General features: G+C 45.5%; 1 protein-coding gene across 1 annotated transcript in view; it reads left to right on the top strand.

Moving 5' to 3' along the window:
• The window catches only part of LRP6 (LDL receptor related protein 6), an 880,431-nt gene that overhangs the window by 127,788 nt on the left and 732,744 nt on the right, over positions 1-19,899 (top strand). Inside the window, exons 4-5 of the mRNA XM_085652091.1 lie at positions 5,869-6,065; positions 7,851-7,982. Coding sequence (XP_085508217.1) covers positions 5,869-6,065; positions 7,851-7,982 — 329 coding nt within the window. The remainder of the gene's footprint in view (positions 1-5,868; positions 6,066-7,850; positions 7,983-19,899) is intronic.

The raw sequence follows: 19,899 nt of genomic DNA, 5'->3' as shown, positions 1-19,899 counted from the left end.
AAGTTGGTGAAGATCTCCCTCCTTACAGGCTGTCATCTGCACAGTGTTGGTGAAGATCTCCCTCATTACAGGCTGTCATCTGCACAGTGTAGGTGAAGATCTCACGCTTTACCAGCTGCCACCCTCTGATGCTAAAGTAGACTTCCCTCTTGCAGACGGAATGTTAAAATCCCGCATTACAGGCTGTGACGGTCGTGTTGGAGATGTCCCTCTTCAGAGTCGGGCAACTTCACTATTTTGCTGCAGACACCTCTCGTTGCAGGTTATCATGTGCACAGTCCTAAAGCGGACGTTCCGTTTACAGATCCATCCTAACTACAGGAAGCAGAAACCCCATGAACTCTGGCGCAGACACACCTCTCTCTCTCTCTCTCTCTCTCTCTCTCTCTCCCTCTCCCTCTCCCTCTCCCTCTCCCTCTCCCTCTCCCTCTCCCTCTCCCTCTCCCTCTCCCTCTCCCTCTCCCTCTCCCTCTCCCTCTCCCTCTCCCTCTCTCCCTCTCTCCCTCTCTCCCTCTCTCCCTCTCTCCCTCTCTCCCTCTCCCTCTCCCTCTCCCTCTCCCTCTCCCTCTCTCTCTCTCTCTCTCTCTCTCTCTCTCTCTCTCTCTCTCTCTCTCTCTCTCTCTCTCTCTCTCTCTCTCTCTCTCTCTCTCTCTCTCTCTCTCTCTCCCCTGTGGTGTGCACTGCCATGTTGAAGATCGCCCTGCTAGACCCACCTGTGCGTTGTTGCTCAGTAAAGACCCCTGTGTGCCCTTCTGTTGCAGGCCGATTCCCCACAGGCCGAATCTTAATAATCCTGCTGTAGACCTCGCTCCTTCCATTCTGTAATTCATTCTTCCAGACTGCACTCTGCGCTGTCCTGCGGCAGACTTCATTCTTCCAGTCTGCGCTGTCCTGCGGCAGACTTCATTCTTCCAGACTGCACTCTGCGCTGTCCTGCGGCAGACTTCATTCTTCCAGACTGCACTCTGCTCTGTCCTGCGGCAGACTTCATTCTTCCAGGCTGCAATCTGCGCTGTCCTGCGGCAGACTTCATTCTTCCAGGCTGCACTCTGCGCTGTCCTGCGGCAGACTTCATTCTTCCAGGCTGCACTCTGCGCTGTCCTGCGGCAGACTTCATTCTTCCAGGCTGCACTCTGCGCTGTCCTGCGGCAGACTTCATTCTTCCAGGCTGCAATCTGCGCTGTCCTGCGGCAGACTTCATTCTTCCAGACTGCAATCTGCGCAGTCCTGCTTCAGATCTGGAGGTGGTAACTGGGCCCTCCTACTGCAGGCCTTCCTGTAGCCTATGATTTGTGCTGCCCTGCTCCAGATGTCCCTTTTATTGACCGTAATCTGCACCGTTTTGCCGCAGATGTCCCTTTCACGAGCTGTAATCGGCGCTACCCTGCCGCAGATGTCTATTTTACCGGCTGTAATCTGCGCTGTTCTGCTGCAGATATCCATTTTACGGGCTGTAATGTGCGCTGTCCTGCCACAGGTGACCCTATTACTGGCTGCAATCTGCGCTGTCCTGTTGAAGCTGTCCCTTTCATGGGCTGTAATCTGTGCAGTCCTACTGCAGACGACCCTCTTTCCACGATGAAATCTGTGCAGTCCTGCAGCAGATGTCTCTTTCGTGGTATGAAATATGTGGTGTCCAGCTCCATATACCCCTTGAAGAGGATGTAATCTGTGCGTACTCACGCAGAACTCACCTTTACAGGCCACAATCGGCGCACTAACTCTGCACATCTCATTACAGGCTGTACCTGCGCGTTCTCCTGCAGACAGCTCCCTGACACAGCTCCAAGTTACTGTCTACGTCTTTGCACTTTCTATCACTCGGTCTGGATTTGGGAAATGCCTCGGTGGTGGGCAGCGCCGATACTTAAATTAGGGGAGTGGGACGTTTTTATCAACACATTTTTAAACAAAATCGAAGTAGTAGCTGAATCAACAAGAGAGGTCAAAGGGGCGGTGCTGCTGCTGACAGTATGAGTGGTTGCCAACCTGCGGTACTTATGTCTGTCAGCAGTGTCCTGAAATCATGCACAGCAACATCTGGAAACAAGCATTGGCATAGCCAATAGGTCTCGCCTTTGGGACCTGATAAGTGTTTAGCCATGCAACAGTTGATGTTGTTGCAGTAAGGATATTGTGCCGCATAACTAAATACTTATAAGGTCCCAAAGGCGAGACCTATTGGCTGTGCCAATGCTTGTTGAATACTGTATTATACACCTAGTATGGACTTTGTTTGATGCGGAAAGTGGGTGGTACTTTTACCAGCTTTCCAATTAATTCCCAGGAATGGGTTTTTACATTTTCTCGGTATTCCTTGCAAAACATTTGCTCTTTGCTATGGAACTGATAGATGCAAAAATCATAGTTTATTGTACTCGTTTGAGTGAGGAAGAACATTGTCAAACATTGACAAAGTGTGGAGAGACAGTTATCTTTAGTCAGTATCACATGAAATACTTGATGCATGTACTTTTTGTGTCCGAAGTGAACTGATTCACTATCTACTTAAGGCATATCTTGGTCAGAATGCAGAACTTAATAAAAACAGAATTTTAAATCAGAAAAGCATGAACGTAATTGACAATGAATTTCATTTTTCATTTTTCTCCATATGTACAGCTGCCAAATGACCCATATAATCTGTGACCGCTTCAAATAGTTTCAATGAAAATAATTCTTGTTGGCACACTATGTAAATTAATAGAAGTCCAATTGGTTTGTTCACGTAGATACCTTTAGTTTTTTTTTTTTGCACAACTCTTTGAGCCTCTTTCTTGGAATTTGAGATTTTCCTAAACCTAAAACATTGGTTGTGCCTGCTCCTTTGTCATGTTGGAGCCGCTTTCAAGTAGTTTGTGATTTACATAGGGGACCTGGGGGCAATGAGACTCATCTGGTCATTGTTGAGGGCGTGGAGTTCAGGTTTAAAAAACAAAAATAAGCACAAGATAAAGCGCAAGAAGTCGAAACATGGGTCACTCTCGGTCTGCCACTTGGCACACCTAGGCCATGGAGTCATTCCCTCTCGCAGAACCAATTCCAATGTTCGTTTGAGATGGAGCAGAAGCAGAACTGAGACACCGCAACAGCTACAGCAGCTAAAGGTAAGCATGGACCAAATCTTTGGTGCTGTACCGAATCCCTCTGAAGTGCCGTTTGGTCTCATGGTCCTGGGACCTCCAGTTGGTTTAATATCAATTATAACTGTGCCTCTTGACAGAGGCCGACCCATTTTTCAAGCTCCAGCGTTGCATGTTCAAGCCCCGGCACCACATACGATCCTTCCCTCGATGCCACGCTAGACTCTACCGCTGGGTCCACGACTGACACCAGGTGTCAGCCGCGATACCTAGGTCACCTGAGGTGGAAACTGCTCAGATAGTTTTGGCAGGCTCTGAGGCCCATGCTCCACCACCCGGAACTCAACATATTGGGCATTTTATATCTGGGACGACGATGATGATGACCAACATGACAAGGGCAGCCTTTTTGACCTCAGGAGGCCAGTTGTCCGGAAACTTTCCCAGTCATTAGCCTTTCCTCCCCAAATCCAACTACGACCACTGAAGAGGCCACCTCCTTTTTTACAGGTGTTTGGAGAGTGGCAGAGATTCTTGACCTCCCCAAGAAGTCCGGACTAATGTTTTTACAGAGGTCCTCAACCCAGCACAGTCCAGCCAGAAAACCTAGAACCTCTCCTTTGTAATGAGGTTATGACAAATATTCTGGTGGGTACCTGGTCAAAGCTAGGATTTTGTCCTCCAGTTAATAGACAGGAGGCAAACCACACTGCCTTCCTGATGGAGACTCGTACTTCCTGTTAAAAGACCCCGCTCAGGAAAGCTTAGTAGTCCAAGCACCCACTAGTAACTTGAACCTTAGTGCATTCCTACGTGCTCAGATTTGCAACATTTGGGGGAGTGTCTCGACTAGGTCCGTAACATATAATAAAATATCGTCCGCATATAGCGATATGCGTTCGTCCTCTAAAAATCGCGACTCGTCTATGAAACCACCCAACCTTTGGCAAGCTCGAACTACACAGGCCAAAGGCTCCAATATGAGGGCAAACAGGGGGAACAGGGGACAACTCGGTCTAGTGCCTCGTTGAATAAACCAGCTCGTCGAGACCACCCCATTGACCTGGACTTTAGCCTCCGGCACATGGTATAGAAGTGCCAACCATTCCCTAAATATTGGACCAAATCCAAACTTCTCCAGGGTGCATCTCATAAAGGGCCAATGAATGGTATCAAACGCTTTCTCAGCATCAAGTGAAAGAAGCAGGTGAGAGCTATCTCGGCCCTGAACCGTGTCCATCTAATTAGCCTGTCGCCATAAGTTAAAGCGTGTGGCTCGCTTCGGCATAAAACCGGATTTGTCTCTGTGTCAGGGGGGCAATAACCGTCGAGACGCATCGCAAGAATAGTAGCCAGAATATTTGTTTCAATATTGAGCAGTGATATGGGTCGATAAAACCCACGTTCTTCTGGGGGCTTCCCTATTTTATGAATTACCATTATTGTAGCCATTCGGACATCTTTTGGGAGAATCCCTTGTTCTTTTGATGTCTTGAACATATTTAGTAAGTGTGGGGCCAGCAGGCTATTATTTTAATTAAAGAATTTCCCCGGGAGTCCAATTGGGCCCGGGGTTTTCCTCGACTTTTGGCTGCCAATGGCCTCCGTCACTTCTTCGAGAGTTAGGTCTTCCTCCAGCCTGTCTCTCTCCTCTTGGGAGAGTGAGGGAAGCTCAATTGTGTCTAAGTATTGGGTTATTTGCGCCTCACTCGCTTGTGATTTAGCTGTGTATAGTTCCTTGTAGTACCGGGCAAAGGCCCCCGCTGTATCCCTGGGTGTGGTGTGTGGTTTTGTTCATGAATGGACATTACCCATCTCGACTCAATTTCCTTTCTGCCCAGCCATGAATGCAATTTCCCTGCCTTATCGCCTGTCTTGTACAGTCGATGTTGGACTGCCAATTGTTGAGGTGGTTTGCCATTTTTGAACACCTGCCAGGCTGCTACGTGGTCATCCCTCATACATCATGAGGCACTACTTCCTGGATAACCAGGTTCGGCGGAAGGAGCACTTCGTCTGATCTGTCCTGCAGAATTTCCTGGTCTGAATCATTCCACAGACCCACCGTATTGGGAGGTACTACTCCTGTATCTATTCACAAGGTTAGGAATATGTGGTTAGAAGTCTCTAGCAGAAGAACACGTTTCTTACCTCTGATAATGGCTTTTCTGGTAGAGCATCTGATGGTAGATTACAGACCGACTCGCCCTCCTCCCCGTGCCGTGGAACAAACTTATACAGACCTTTAATAAGATTGGTAGTCTGCACAGTGTCGTATTCCGATTTCAATGGCTCCACATCTGTTGGCACGGACGGATATCAGGAAAACTGATGTTCGCATGCAGAGGTGATGCAGATATAGTGGTCCCGATGGCTGGCAAACTCGACGCCACCTATTGACACGCAAGTGAATTGATGCTTAAGTTTCCGTATCCAGTCATGCCTGGGTGGGGGGGGGGTTAATTCACAAGGTGAGTAATCTGCGGTTCGATAGTCTCTACCAGACAAGGCATTACTGAAGGTAAGTAACTTGTTCGTTAGGGTTTCACTGCCATGCATGCAGTGTTTTGTTTGATAAGAGCTCAGATAAGGATCAGCCTTCCCACCCCCCCCCCCCCCCCCCCCCAACCTACTACCTCCCAGTACATAAGAAATGTTTTGACAGTATTCTAAAGAAACCGATGTTTTATTATGCTGCAAATTTAGGGGCGTTTTTCCAGATTGTATAGCTGTTTGAATCAACTTGCATCTGCTTGATTTCCTTTCAATTTTGTATTCACTTTAGGCAAGCTGTGGTGAAAGATTCACTTCCCCATCCATTCGCCTTGACCTTATTTGGTGACACCTTGTTTTGGACTGACTGGAACACTCACTCTATTCTGGCCTGCAACAAGTATACTGGGGAGGAACGTCGTGAAGTTCACTCTGGCATCTTTTCTCCTATGGACATACATGCTTTCAACCAGCACAGGCAGCCCAATGGTAAGTAACCTTTCTTTATTCAACATGGTGTACAGAGGAGTTTACCACCGTGGAAACGGGAAAAATAGCTGGTGCTCTTTGCTACGTCTAATGATGTTTAACTCATTTTGGCACGCTCTAAAATGAAGTTTATTTAAACGTCACCCTGACCTCTTTGTGTACACATATATACATACCCATGCTTCCTTTGGAGAAGCAAAATCCAGTACATGCCCAAACTAGTATTGTTCAAAGCAGTTATAAATAACCCAATTCCTTCAGCGTGGATATTGTATCTCCTGGGTTACCTTGTATGCTTAACCCTCATTTCCATGTTTCCCTAACCAATGAGGACTTTAAACAGTCACCCAGTCTTGTGTTTCTTTTATGCTTACTCGCTGTTATTGGATATTTTTCTCAGCTTTTTTCCATCACTTCCTGGAGTGATGTGTGTTTTGTGTTTTATCTTCATGACGTCAAGGTGTACTATGTTTTTGGAAATCGTTCCCAGCATCGATCTCATTCTGTTAATTGCCTTACTTTTGGAGCAGTCAAAGTGGTAATTGCAGTGACCACACCATCATGCTAATGGCGTCAGTCGGTGTAGTAATTCTCATTGAAAAATGTGGTTACATCTGAAACTGGTATTAGAGGACTAGAAAGTGGGTGCGATTTGTGGATTTGGACAGGTAGAGTTTGGATTCCTATAAACACATGACACTCTCCGATCTTAAGTCATTTGGCTCTTTACGCTTTCTTAGCCGTGAGGCATCACATCGGCCTTGTTTTTTTTCCCCCAGTAGTTATTTACTCAAATGTTCTACGGATCTAAAGATGGTGAGTAATTGTGTAGCAACAAGGTTTGTGGAATTTGGCAAAATGCTACCTTACTTGGGATTTTCAGCTATGTTTAAGCCTTTCTCCACTTATTGTAGATCAGTGCCCCAGACCTCCGAGTTCATCAGAGTTAAAAAAAATTTTTGACGTAGCTCAAAATTATAAGCTTTGAGGAAGGTGGTAAGCTAAACCAAATATTGCAGCCCATGGTTCGCTACAGGGGAATCCCCTTTCATAACCCCCTTTAGTTTTACACCATTGGGTGAGCACCTAAATCAATTTTTTGCTTGTGCTGCAAGAAGCGGAACTTTAACTGGTGGGTCCTGCACTTTGTCATAAAGAGATACGATCCTCCACATTAGGAAATTCTTTTCGCTCTGATGTTTTTCGCTACATCTTTAGGTTTTGTGGCACAGAGGTTCTCCAGTTCCCAACGTCGGCAACGCTGGCCACACCCTCTCACCTTGCTTATTACATGTAGCAAGAGGAAAACCAGAAATGTACGTGTTTGGGTTTATTTTATTAAGGCTAAAGATGAATAGATCTTCAGAACCAAAAACGAAGACTGCTCACAGACATAGTAGTAAGACTACAAGCTCATGTTTATTATAGTCCTGTTTTCTTCATTTGACGGTGGTCCTTGTTTTAAGCTTCTTTTGGTAGTGTGCTGGCTAGTTTTTGCCTTCTTTCTCAGTGAAAGTGTGGTGTTGGATTTCAGAGATTATTGGCTATGCTTGCTTCTCTGTTTTAGCGAGGGACACTTTGGATTAAAGCAGTTGGTTGACCTCTTTCGGTCCAGGTTCAACATGGCTAACAGCCATTCATATTGACCGCTCCAATAGTGCTCGCATTGTTGAGACCTATTGGCTTTGCCAATGTCTGTTTGAATTTTTTTCCATTAGTATAATACCTGCCAGTTTTTGTCAACGTGCTACTTCAAACCTAACCAGTCTACTTTGTAATTTGCAGCTACTAACCCATGTGGAACCCAGAATGGTGGCTGTTCGCACTTATGTTTGATGTCTCCTATGGAGCCTTACCATCGGTGTGCGTGCCCAACCGGTGTGCGTCTTCTGGAGAATGGAAAAACCTGTAAAGATGGTGAGTTCCCTGGGCCCTGTGAGCATAAAAATTATCTTATTTAGTTAGACGTTTGTTTAGTGGGGCGCTTAATTGCACATATTAACTGTGTGAATAAATGTACGCATTGCCACACATTCTCAGTTTTGGGCGGATTTAGATTTGGAACACACTGCAATGCAAAAGAGGGAACAGTTAATGGTTAACACATTTGCTGGCAATACACGTTTAAAACATATGGAACTCATGGGTTTAGGAATTGAGATTATTTTATTTAAAAAAAGATGCAGAATTACACAATCTTTGCACACGTTGCAGAAGAACCAGGATAAATTCTTCGCTTTAGTGAGGCATATCTTTATTGTATGTGATTATTATTAAAGACTTTACAAATTGAGCTAAAAGGAATGCGTCCATGAAACCAATTATGAATAAATATTTAACATTTGAGTGATTTTCAAAGTGCCTTCGAGTGCAAGCAGCATTGTTACAGTAGATATTGGAGAGTAAAAAAATTGTCACAAGCAGTCCTCCAAGTGGGCTGGTCATAGTATAATTTAACTAGATCTAATGAGATTAACAGTGATCAGTTTCTATATAACCGTTCTTTTTAAAGATGCCGGGCTTGGGTTTTCGCGTGTTATATGAGAAAGTTATTTGAGGGACTTCACTTCCTGAGTGGTCGTTTAGGGTCCTGAACCTGCTGTAGGTGAGATTAATACATTTTTGCAAACGGATATTTAGGGCCATGTTTTCTGGATGTAATGCCACTACGATGCTCTGCCGGCAGGCCCGAACTCCCAATTTGTTCCTCTCGGCCTTTCGTTTTAATTTGTGCGAATCCATCATCGCTGGGCAGACGCAGAAAACATGCTCCAAGGATTCGTCTGACGTGCTACAACTTCTGCATTTTAATTTCCTCTGATGGCCACCACCAGTGAGCTAAATGTTTCAAAAAGTGCCACTTGCCCAGTCTGAGCACCATAAATCTTAGTCCTAAGTGCAAAGAATGTGTGCAAGCAAGATATACTGATGGAGAAGCCGGCTGGTATGAGTTGATACAGCCCATGCATGCTTGCGTTTAGCTAGAGTTGCTCTGTCTTCTGAATATAAAAAGAGTTGGATTTGTTTCTTTATACTTCGCTTAAAAGCCTTTCCACTTGGATTTAGGTCCTACAGTTCACTCGCGGACAATTGCAACATAGTCATTTAAAAAAAAAAAACGGCGATGTGACCCGCCTGGTCCCCTGGAACAGATGTCTGTCCATAACAGGGACTCCAGCAAGCAGACTCTGGCCTGTCTCAGCTTGTGGCATAGGTTAAAGAAGGAGCTGGTGTAGTGTAGTTCCTATGGTACCCTTCATGCAGGACCTGCGCATTTGTGGATAACAAACTGTGGGTCTGGTGGCAGACTGACTCTGTACACCCCCACTGAGTATGTTAGCCTGTTTTCGCATTAGCTAGCTCGCAGTGTCACTAGAATCTCCTATCAGAGAGATTAGTTTTTGGCAACCTCAGAACACACCCACCCCTGATTCCTCCGACTCCTGTAAACAATATACTGCTTTTCACCCAGTCACTCGTGCTTGCTTATTTTGCTCTCCGAGAGATACACAGAAGAAACAGTCGGGCGTGTTTAAAATTAGAATTTATTGTACCGTTGTTCTTCTCATGTAAAACAAATGTGCTGCTACAACTGTAACACAGTAGCCGAGATATAGAACCAGCAGTACATTGAATAAAAAGGAATAGTATTGTTCTACCATTTTGCACTTTTAATGAACACATACATGAATATAAAATGCATTTATACAATAAAGTGCGTACTCCTAAGATGCCTGTCTAAATGTACTAAGTGTACCTAGCATGTAAGTAGGTGCGAAAGAGCTAATGAACCAAAGAGCCTAATCGCCTAGAATCTAAGAGCCAACAGTCCTGCTAGGATTTAGTTGAACCCCCATACCTGAATAGTGAGAGTGTGGGACTTCGTCCTGGACTTGATTTGGACACCCCGTCGGGGATAGTTAGACCACTGTGAGCTGGAGCGATGGCATGCCGGAGCCGCAGCGTCTCTGGTCAGTGTGTCTGCCTTGAAGTCTCGGTTCCCTCCTGATTACTGATAGCAAGAGGTGCTGTATTTATACAGTCTATTTGCGTATGTTACCCATTGTTCAGTATGAGGATGACTGGGATTAAACCTTTGTGCGTAGATAGGAGAGGTGAAGTATGCCCCCCTGGAGAGTGTACTCCTAAATTATTCATATTTGCTAAGGATGACGTCTTAGCAATATCGATTGGGCAGAACCCACCCTCGTCATAGAACTAGGTGAACGGTTTAGTCCTTAAAAGGCGTCAGTCCTTATTAGGCATTCTTTCCTTATTTGGAGTTATGTCCTTATAAGGCTCGTTCATATGAAATGAAGGGGAGATGGTGGAGGGGAAAGAGTACGATGTTCTCTAAACCTATATCAGGGTACCGATATGAAATATGACACCTGCACTTAACGTTTGATGGTTGAGGAGGCCAAGCTCCAATCTGATCTGGGCTGCAGACAAGGTTTTTGGCAGCCACAGCACTATTTTATAGATATTCGTTACATGTTAGTTCAGCGCAATGCAGAGCTTACCCAAGAGAATTTCGGATCTGTAGGATAAGGCTAACTTAGCTCGCATGACTTCCAGCATTGGAAGTAGAATTGGACCTGTCTGCTTTCTTGAAAGTTTGGATAAGCTAGCTTGAAGGGTCATGGCTTTTGTAGCTATTTCTCTCCAGTGCTTAACAAAGGCGCCCTTCCCATCAATGTGGATCCCTGGGTACTTCTATGTCTGTTCTGCTGTGATCCCGAGATTACTGTATGTCCAACCACCTCCTCAGCACCTTTTCCTGCCAAAAGTTACCACTTGTGTCTGCTTTAAGTTAACCTCCGAGTTATTCTTGATTGTATAACTGTATAATTGATTTAACAGCCGTTGCAACCCTACCCTCGTGAGGCTAAAGTGAGCGACATAGCTTATAGGAGGTTGTTAATTTGGACTCCACCATTCTCTGGGGTGTTACTTTTTACTGTGTTGAGTACCAGTGGAAGGTCCGCTATAAACAAGTTCAAAAGAAGGGGAGCTAGCAAACATCCCTACTTAACTCCCCGTTATGTCGGTATTTTTCTTGATAGATGCGAGCCGTCTCTGAGCTTGACTTGCATCCTGGTATTGGTATGCAACTGGAGGATTAACTCAAGGAGTTTAGCTGAAATTTCCTATTTTGATAGCTTAGCCCAAAGTGACTCCCTCGTCACATGATCAAAGGCTGCTTTGTAGTCCACAAAGCAGCAGTGTATTAATGTGGACAAGGTTTTTGCTCTATCAATAAGATTTGATAGGGCTAATAGGTTGGTCAGTGTACCTGACATTGCTCTGACGCCAGTTTGGTTTCTTGGGATCAATCTTTTTTAACCAACCCACTGTCTCAGATCTTCAAGGAGAAGGCTTGCAAAGTATTTGGCCTCGTTGTCAAGTAAGGCTATCAGCCTATAGTTGCTGTGGGCTAATCAAGAACCGCACTTGTAGATTGGATAAATTATCGCCCCACGCCAAGGTCCGGTATAATTGAACTCCAGAGGCTGTAGTCAAAGAGGGCTGTGGCAGACCATTTGGGCCCGATGTTCCCTCTGATCTTGCCTTAAATATTATTTTTACCAGCCTATTTGACATAAGGAGCATTTCTACACTTGGGAATTGCTGTAGATCTTGTGATTGGGGCGAACACTCCCTGGGGGTTACTATACTAGTCAATAGGTGATTGATTCATTCTCCTGTGTGGAAGTGACTGGTCAAAACTTTTACCCATTCTTTTTCTAAGATGTTTGCGCTGCCCCACGCCAAGGTCCGGTATAATTGAACTCCAGAGGCGGTAGTCAAAAAGGGTTGTTAACTGGTTGGCCCAGAATGGAATGGTTAAAAAAGAGCCTGTGGCAGACCATTTGGGCCTGATGTTCCCTCTGATCTTGCCTTAGATAATATTTTGACAAGCCGATTTGACATGAGGAGGATTTCTACACTTGGGGATTGCTGTAGATCTTGTGATTGGGGCGGACACTCCCTGGGGGTTACTATACTAGTCAATAGGTGGTTGATTCATTCTCCTGCGTGGAAGTGACTGTTCAAAACCTTTACGCATTCTTGTTCTGAGATGTTTGCGCTACCCAAGCCGGTGTATCCCTTTATTTGCCTGCTCACCAGCTCCCAGAAATTCCCTGGTTTTTACTTGCGGAAATGAGTGCACCAGAACTGCTGGAGATGTTGTTTCTTTGTGTGGCATGCCAGACTATCATTTGTTTGTGCTATTTTGTAAGCCATCATTGACTCTGTAGTCAGGGGGTTCATTCGCACAGCTTTCTTTCAAATTTACATGTTTTGTGTAGAAGTATTGTTTTGTTCTGCGTGAACATGCGGGTGAGCTGGCTTTTAGAATTCTCCAAGAAGTGGAGTACAAAAAATTAAGCCAGTCAGTTTATGGGGAACTGGTCGTCTGGTTACCATGTAGAGTGAGCGGTTTGCCCTCTCATGATGATGATGATGGTGGTGCTGATGGCGCTGATGGCAGAGTTCGATTTAATCACTTTAGATTTTCTGAGTGAATGTCTTAGCTTTTGATGATTAGTGGTGTGGTAAGTTTGAGGCAATGGTGGTAATCTGTGAGCGATGATCACTCTCGAAATATGCGAAAATACTGTAATTTATAATAATGTAAGTAATTCAGCGTTACTTATGGTATCGTTTGGGTAGGACCACTTGTTGCTGATTGCCCAGGTCCATTTTGGCGGGGTGTTTAGTGAAAACCTGTCGTTCATTACGATGAAGCCCACACTAAGAAGCTGTAAAACCAAGAGTTCACCTAGGGTGCAGCGCAGTTGGCCCTTTGTTTTACTTGAGCCGTAAATCCATATGGGAGGGTTAGGGGGAAGACTTTCTAAATCCTTGGGGGTCCCTTGAAAGAGGTTGGTGTTAAAGTGTCCCATGAGCAGACAGTCTACTTGAGGAAAGTCTCCGACTAGGTCGTAGGAAATTGAAAAAAGCCAGTTTAGTCGCTCCCGTTTGCCCTAGGGTTGATATATGCATAAGAATCAACAAGGGGCGATGCTGTCACCACGTTTTGATGATGATTCCAAACAGCTAGCGCTGTTAAAAAAATATTGGTTCGATGTTACTCTTTAGTCTGCATGAAGTGTATATGGATAAGCCCTCACTAGAGTGATCAAATTTGTGATCTCTGGCTGCCGCTTCCAGCATTTGATAAATCCGGTTATGAGCTTACTTTGAGAGGTCCATGTTTCCTGTAGAGCGAGGAGATCGTGGCCTGAAAAAAAGTTGAGTAACTCTGGAAAGACTATTTTATGTTGGAGGTCACTGATATTCAAGGAACACAGGACCAGAGAGAACTACAACGGGAATTTAGTTGAGTTTGAGAGTTTTGATTGTGAACTGTTAGTGACCACTTTGGGTAAAGTTTATTAGAGCAGCTTTTGTTGAGACAGGTTGTCGGTTCAGGCTAAACCGCAAGAAGACAGGGCTGCTGGCAGCCAACGCCGGTCTGACTCTGTATGCAAAGTTAGTTGTAGTCCGTGGCTTTTCTTTTGAAACTACATGGCCTTGAGTGCTTTAGTATTGGGCACGGTTTGTTTGTGCATCGTGTAAGTTTACCAGCGTCGTTTGTGGAGTTACCAGCGTGATTGGGGAGCCTAGTTCTCTATATACAGGTGGTTTTTGATTCCCCATGCCCTAAAGGCTCTGTGCTAGCCTAGAGAGTTTGTACCCAGGTAGGAGAGATAAATATTACCAATGTAGCTTCTGAGGGTTGTGAACCTCTAGGAAGGAGGAATTCTATGTACTTGATGGCATGTGATTCCAGAGTATGGAACCCACCCAGGTATAGTGTTTTGTAATTTGAGGCTGTTGCTTCTGTTTAGGACGTCTTGCCTAATAGTAACTTGACTTTTGCAGAATCGGTGAGGACATTCTGTTGCTGGGCACTTGTCCTAATTAAATCAAGATTTTCTGCAGGTGGCCTTAATCTAATTCCAGGTCTGTGCGTGCTTTTTTATTGGAGCTGGAGGTGACCTAATTGGCATTCTCCTAGAGGCCTTTCAATATTGTCGATTTGTTACTTTTAGTTGGTCATCATCTCCGGCATGGGTGACAACACTCTGGGACCGTAAGAAGGACCGGTGTTCTGGCGGGGTTGTTTAAACTGCCTGTTGCCCTTTTATGCTTGCGGTTCCTTCGAGCACCCCCGTTGTTTATGCACTTTTAGACTTGTCATGGAGAAGAGATGAATGTCTCCTAGCTCTGGAAAGGCAGGCTTGTTGGGCTTGTTGGTTCGTTTAGACAGGCAACAGCCCACCTTGTGCAAAGGTCAAGGGTATGGCTTGTTGCACATTGAGGGGACAGCTCTGCTCGTGTAGTTCGCTGTGTATGTTGGAGGCGCTTATAATCTGTGGGTGTAGTTGCCGTGCCCTCTCCTTGCTGCTGCTATGAGCCTGTTCCATATTTGTTGTAAACGGAGGGTACAATTTATGGGGGACAGAAGCAATTTTTGAGATGGGTTTGTTTTGTTGCTTGTGTAATCTTTTCTTTTTCCTGTTACTGAGTGGGCGTGGAGATTGTGGTTTGGCATATGAAGTTGAGTTCACTACCAAGGGCTGGCTAATGTCCTGGTTTTGGTGAACTGACTGAGCTAAGACGTTCCCGACTTGAGGGCTCAGTGGCGAGTTTGCTGTGACGTTTAAATGGTGAGACTTGCCCTTTGAGGGTGGTCTTGAGCACCGCGTTGTTGGTTGCCACAGGATTCGCTGTCTGCCACTGATCCGAAGGCTCCTGAACTGCAGTTTTTTTGTGGCTGGTGCAAATGGGGTGTGGTTAGGTGGCTCATGTTTCTGATGCTCGCTTCTTCCTGCGGCTCTTGACAAACTCTTTACTTCATTCAGAACACTGGTAAGGAACATCGGGAGAGAGAAAAACTGTCTATAATTGGTGAACCACAGCAAACGGACTGAACCAGGTTTGAGGTTGTTTGTGCCCTTACTATTAACTTGTTCAGATTTTGCAGCTTGCTGTCAATACCTGCCGTAAGTACGGCTATGGTGTTCAAGAGGTCCACTTGTATATCTAGTATATCCGAGTGATAACTTAGTGCCAGAACGGTTGTTTGGAGAGTTTGCTGCAATTAAGACCATACCACTGATGTAAAAGCTCATTGGGGCTGGATTCAGGTTCCTGGTTAGTGAATCGTATAGGATCTTTAAGGAAGAATGATATCTCCAAGAGATTAGTTGTTTGGTTCCATGCCTCGTTTTTGTGCGGTGTCTGCAACTATTTCCGTATTGGATGGTTTTATGGGCGAGAGTGGTTCTATATTCCCTTTCACGGACCTAGCCCACTGGGCGTCTGGAGGGCTAAGTGTGTCGATGCTGGTTGACGGTGACATTGTTGAGCTTACATAGCTACTGTACCAAAGATATTGTGAGGACTTCGTTGAGGATTGATTTGCTTGATGCATTGAGGCATTAGAAACTCATTCAGGGTCTTCGTCCGATAATTGTTTAATTGTTTTTGGAGGTTGATGACTGCCGGAGGGTGTCTTGAGGGTTGGCTGTATACTGGAATGAAGTTCGAGAAGTGAAAGACATGACTCTGGGTCTGTCGCTGTGTGTTGGCCTGGTATAGCTTCTGATTTTGCCGCTTCCGGACTTCCACTTTGCTCGCCCTGAATTGGCATGAGACTGTTTGGGGGCGGATGAACAGTTAGCTCGACATTTAGCTGTGGTGGTCTTACCTCCAGTGACTCCGGCTTGTGGAAAGGGTAAGTGCTAGCCACTGCTCCTGGTGCTTTTTTACAGTAGTCTAAGAGGGTGGAGGCTCGCTGGGGGGCCTGGTGGGCCACAAAGGTTTGTTGATATATTAAAGAAGTTTTTCCTTGTTGCAGTTGCTGAAGTGCTGTTGTTGACAAAACTGCATCGTGCACAGAGGGTTTCTCTTGGTTTGGTGCAGGTAGACGCAGTGGGCGTGGTGGGGACATGTCCAGGGTTTGTTCTGGTATATCCCCTGAATTGTCTGTGAGCCCTACTGTGCTTAACTTGGATTTTCTATGCCTTTTCAAACCTGGGTGCCCTCCTCGTTCGTCCGGATCACATTCCTTTTCTTGTGTTGGCCTTTGAGGCGCTGCCACACCTACCCACCGATTATGGGTCCTCTTTAACATCCAGGGGGGAGGGGCACTAGTTAACTGACCGTTGCACCCTTATGTGAGGGTTCCGAGGGCTTTCCAGGGCATTTCATCCTTTTTTTCCTTTTTCACTGCTTGGCCCTAACCCTGAACCGCAGGGGCCCAGAGGATCCCAAGTTCGAGGCCACTGGACTAGACACTGTGTCCCTCTGCCCGTTCTGTCAACTCCAGAGTGCGTCAGCACTAAGATGACCAAAAGTCGCACCTGAATCAGCTAGGTGCTGGGTGCTGGTATACCAGTGGGTGCTGGTATGCTGAAGCTGCTGAGCGCTGGGCACAAGGAAAGAGGAGCTGAAACAGAAATAGCTGACGCAACTGGGATGCTCTGGGATCGTGACTGCACTAATGATAGTCAAGATTATTGGCGATTGGATGTTGCATATGTTGCCCCACATTCCTTTCCTTGGGTTTGAGAAATGCAGTCTCCCACGGTCACCAGAGATGAGGAGGGGAAAGGTTGAATCAAAGTGCAGGGGGGCGGCCCCAACCACGATGCAAGCCGCATCGGCCTTATGCTGGTCGCTTCCGCCTGCACAGGAAGGGGGGCTGTGGTGCTGGCCTCATCTGCCTACTCTGGCTTCCGGGCATTCAGCCTCTGGGCACACGTATCCTTTGCGCGCCCTGGTCTCCGCTTTGCCCACGCCCCTCCGCACGCCTATTGACCACAGTTCAGTATCTGCGCTGACAGGGGCGCCGTGGGTGCATGAAGTCTGGGGCCGTCGGCTGTCCCACTTCCCGGCTGGCAAGGTGGGAAGAAGTGAGACCTGAGTTCCTGCAGGTGAGGGTGGGCTGGGGTCGGGGGAGCGAAAGGTGCGAAGTGCGCTACGGCTCCTCTCAGCTCTTGTGTCTTCTTGCGAGATAAGCTCAGAACAGTGGTGGCTTAGCAAGTGGTGTGAGTGTGAAGTCCTGGAACATTGGCGAACTTCAGCAACTTCGATATAGGTTCAGTGAAAGGCAAAGTGCAGTAAATTATAGTCTAAAAAGTGCTTAGGAATTTGGAATACCTAAAGGCAGCTGAAATTTGACTGATGCTTTAAGGAATTGGGTAAGGAGGTTGTGAAAGACTAGTAGGGTAGAAGTAGCTCATCCGTGTGTTATTAGGTTTACTCTGCTCTTCCATGAAGTAGTTCTTCTGGAAAATGTATGTATTAATTGGGTTTGTTTTCCTTATTTCAATAGAACTTGACTTTGACGTAGTCTTTTAGCCAAAAGTATTGCCTAGGTCAATAATATTTTATTCAGTGTTCTTCTCCATAACTGGTCACATCTATACCACCTTTGAAGTACGTATGTAATAAGAGCCTAAGCTATTCGGTTTAATTAGTGGTTAAAAAAGCTTTATAAATGTTAAAAGTTATTTTGAGAGGTTTAACAAGCTGCTCGTCAGAAGTGAGTTTTGCTGTACCTACACACACCAAATACTTGTGAAGTCCATATGTAAAATGTCTGGGTATCAAAATCAATGCCAAACTCACACTGACCAACCAAGTGACAACCGTGTTTGGGACCTGTGTGGGCTTGCTGAGGCAACTAAGGAAACTATCACCCCTCCTGACATTTTCCGCCATGCGGACGGTGGTGACAGCATTGATCTTATCGCAACTGGATTATGGCAATGCGCTTTACATTGAACTAGCGGTAAATTTGCTAGGCAAATTACAAGTTGCCATGAATGATGCAGCCAGGCTGATCTTCAAGCTCCCCAGACGTGCACGGGCTACTCCCCTGGTGCAAAAACTTCACTGGCTCCCCGTCAAACAGAGGGATAGATTCAATGGCTTCTGTATCGCCCACAAGGCCCTGCATGGACAGCCCCCAAGATGCATCAAAGAGCGATTGGGGAAGTACATCCCCGGCCGCACCCTCCGGTCATCCGAGGGAGGCCAACCAGCCTCCCCATGGTTTAACCACACAACTAAAGGAGGGCAAGCCTTCTCTTTCCTCATCCCACAACTCTGGAATAAGTTAACGGCCCACCTCCGGTTAGAAAAAACCTTCCTCCCTTTTAAGAAAAAACTGAAGACCCTCCTCTTCACTGAGGCCTGGGCATTAAGCAGACTGATCAGTGGCTTACATTCACACTTGGGGGCTGGTTGCGACTACTGTCTCTCAGCGCTTAGAGACCTGCCGGTATTAAGCGATTTATAAACTGCAATTAACATATTTATATAGATATTTGTACTTTATTGTTGAATGTTAAAATGCCGTATTTTTGTTATTTTGACATTAGTCTTTTTATTGCAGGCTAAAATGTTTGCTGCGATCTGTCTTGGACAGTTAAAGATTACTGGTTCAAGCAATTGCAAGTCGATGACATCTACTTTTTCCTGTTTGGCATTGTTGTGATCAGTATGATGCTCTTGACATTTTGAATGCATGGTTTGGTTTTGCTACGTAGAGTGCTAGAGGTTGTTGTATATTATGTGTTTGAGACTCAACATTGAAAGTTTTGTGTTATGGTTTGAATGCATGGAGTGGGTTTGCAGTGTTGTTTATCTGAATATGAACTTCAGTGCATGAGATTGCTTTACTGATTACTCAGTCCATTGCCCTCAAATGTTTGGGTAGGTTAGGTTTACAGTGTAAATATTTTAGATTCTGATTATTCACCTTTGCCGTTATGTTTGCATGCATAATTTTTTCGTGCTGGGGAGCCTTATGAAGTTTTGTTGTTGTGTAGATTGCGAGTTCAACAAATCATCTGGCTTTTTAATCTAGAAATTTTCTTAATGTAGGCTTAGCGTATGGCGTGGGTTTGCATTGTAGGACAGCAGTTGGGGCTATTAGGATTCTTTATTGCGTCATTTGGGTTTGTGGTGTTATCGTTTGTGATTTTTTTTTCTCTTTTATTTAATGGTGCTTAGTGAAATCCTATATCCTTAAAATAGAGTGCACTTGTTTTTACTGGAGAACATTGGGTAACCTTCAGCTTGGTGTCAGTTGCTTAGGAGGAGATGGGGTTAGAAGTTTGATGTGTGTTTTGAATGGAGTGAATTTAGATTGTAGAATGCTGTAGGTGTTAGATGTTTTGAAATGGTTGTGATTAGTATAGGAGACAGTGGTGTGAAACCTATTCAGTCTTTTTCATGCCACGTAGTTGCTCATGAGGTCAGTGATGTCCTCTATGAAAGCATTAATCATCTTGGTTTACTGTTAATTTATTACGGATTTTTATATAGCGCTGGCCGGACCCCGGGGCATCGGAGCGCTTTACAACCGTTTTAATGCAAGAGTCACACAATAGAGCAGTAGTATACATATTGGTTCGGAAGTCCAAGTGTGCTGTGCAACGTTGAGGTAGTACGTGAGTCCGGAGATAACCTCATTGAGTGCACGTTGTCTTGGGTTGAACCTCTTTGAGGGAACAGGTAAGGGTCAGGGAGCAAGGAGGAGGTCGGTCTTATTGTTAGTGTCGGAGAGCTACGGTGAGCAGGGTTGTGTGCTTAGGCGGCGGCTACCTGTTCGGGAGGCAGCGGTTGAGGAAGAGGTCTTTTAGGTGTTTTTTAATTTTGCGAATGACTTGATAGTCCTGATATCTGCTGGGATGGAGTTCCAGATTTTGGGCGCGTTTCCGGCGAAGGACCGTACGTTTTTTTGTTTGCTTGTTTTTATAGGGATGAGTAGTAGGGTATTGGAGCTCCTAAGGTTCCTTGTCTCTCT

Source organism: Triturus cristatus, chromosome 4_1 (assembly GCF_964204655.1).
Source record: "Triturus cristatus chromosome 4_1, aTriCri1.1, whole genome shotgun sequence".
NCBI lineage: Eukaryota > Metazoa > Chordata > Amphibia > Caudata > Salamandridae > Triturus > Triturus cristatus.
The sequence above is the reverse complement of the archived record's forward strand: the minus strand, read 5'-3'. Positions and strand labels throughout refer to the sequence as shown.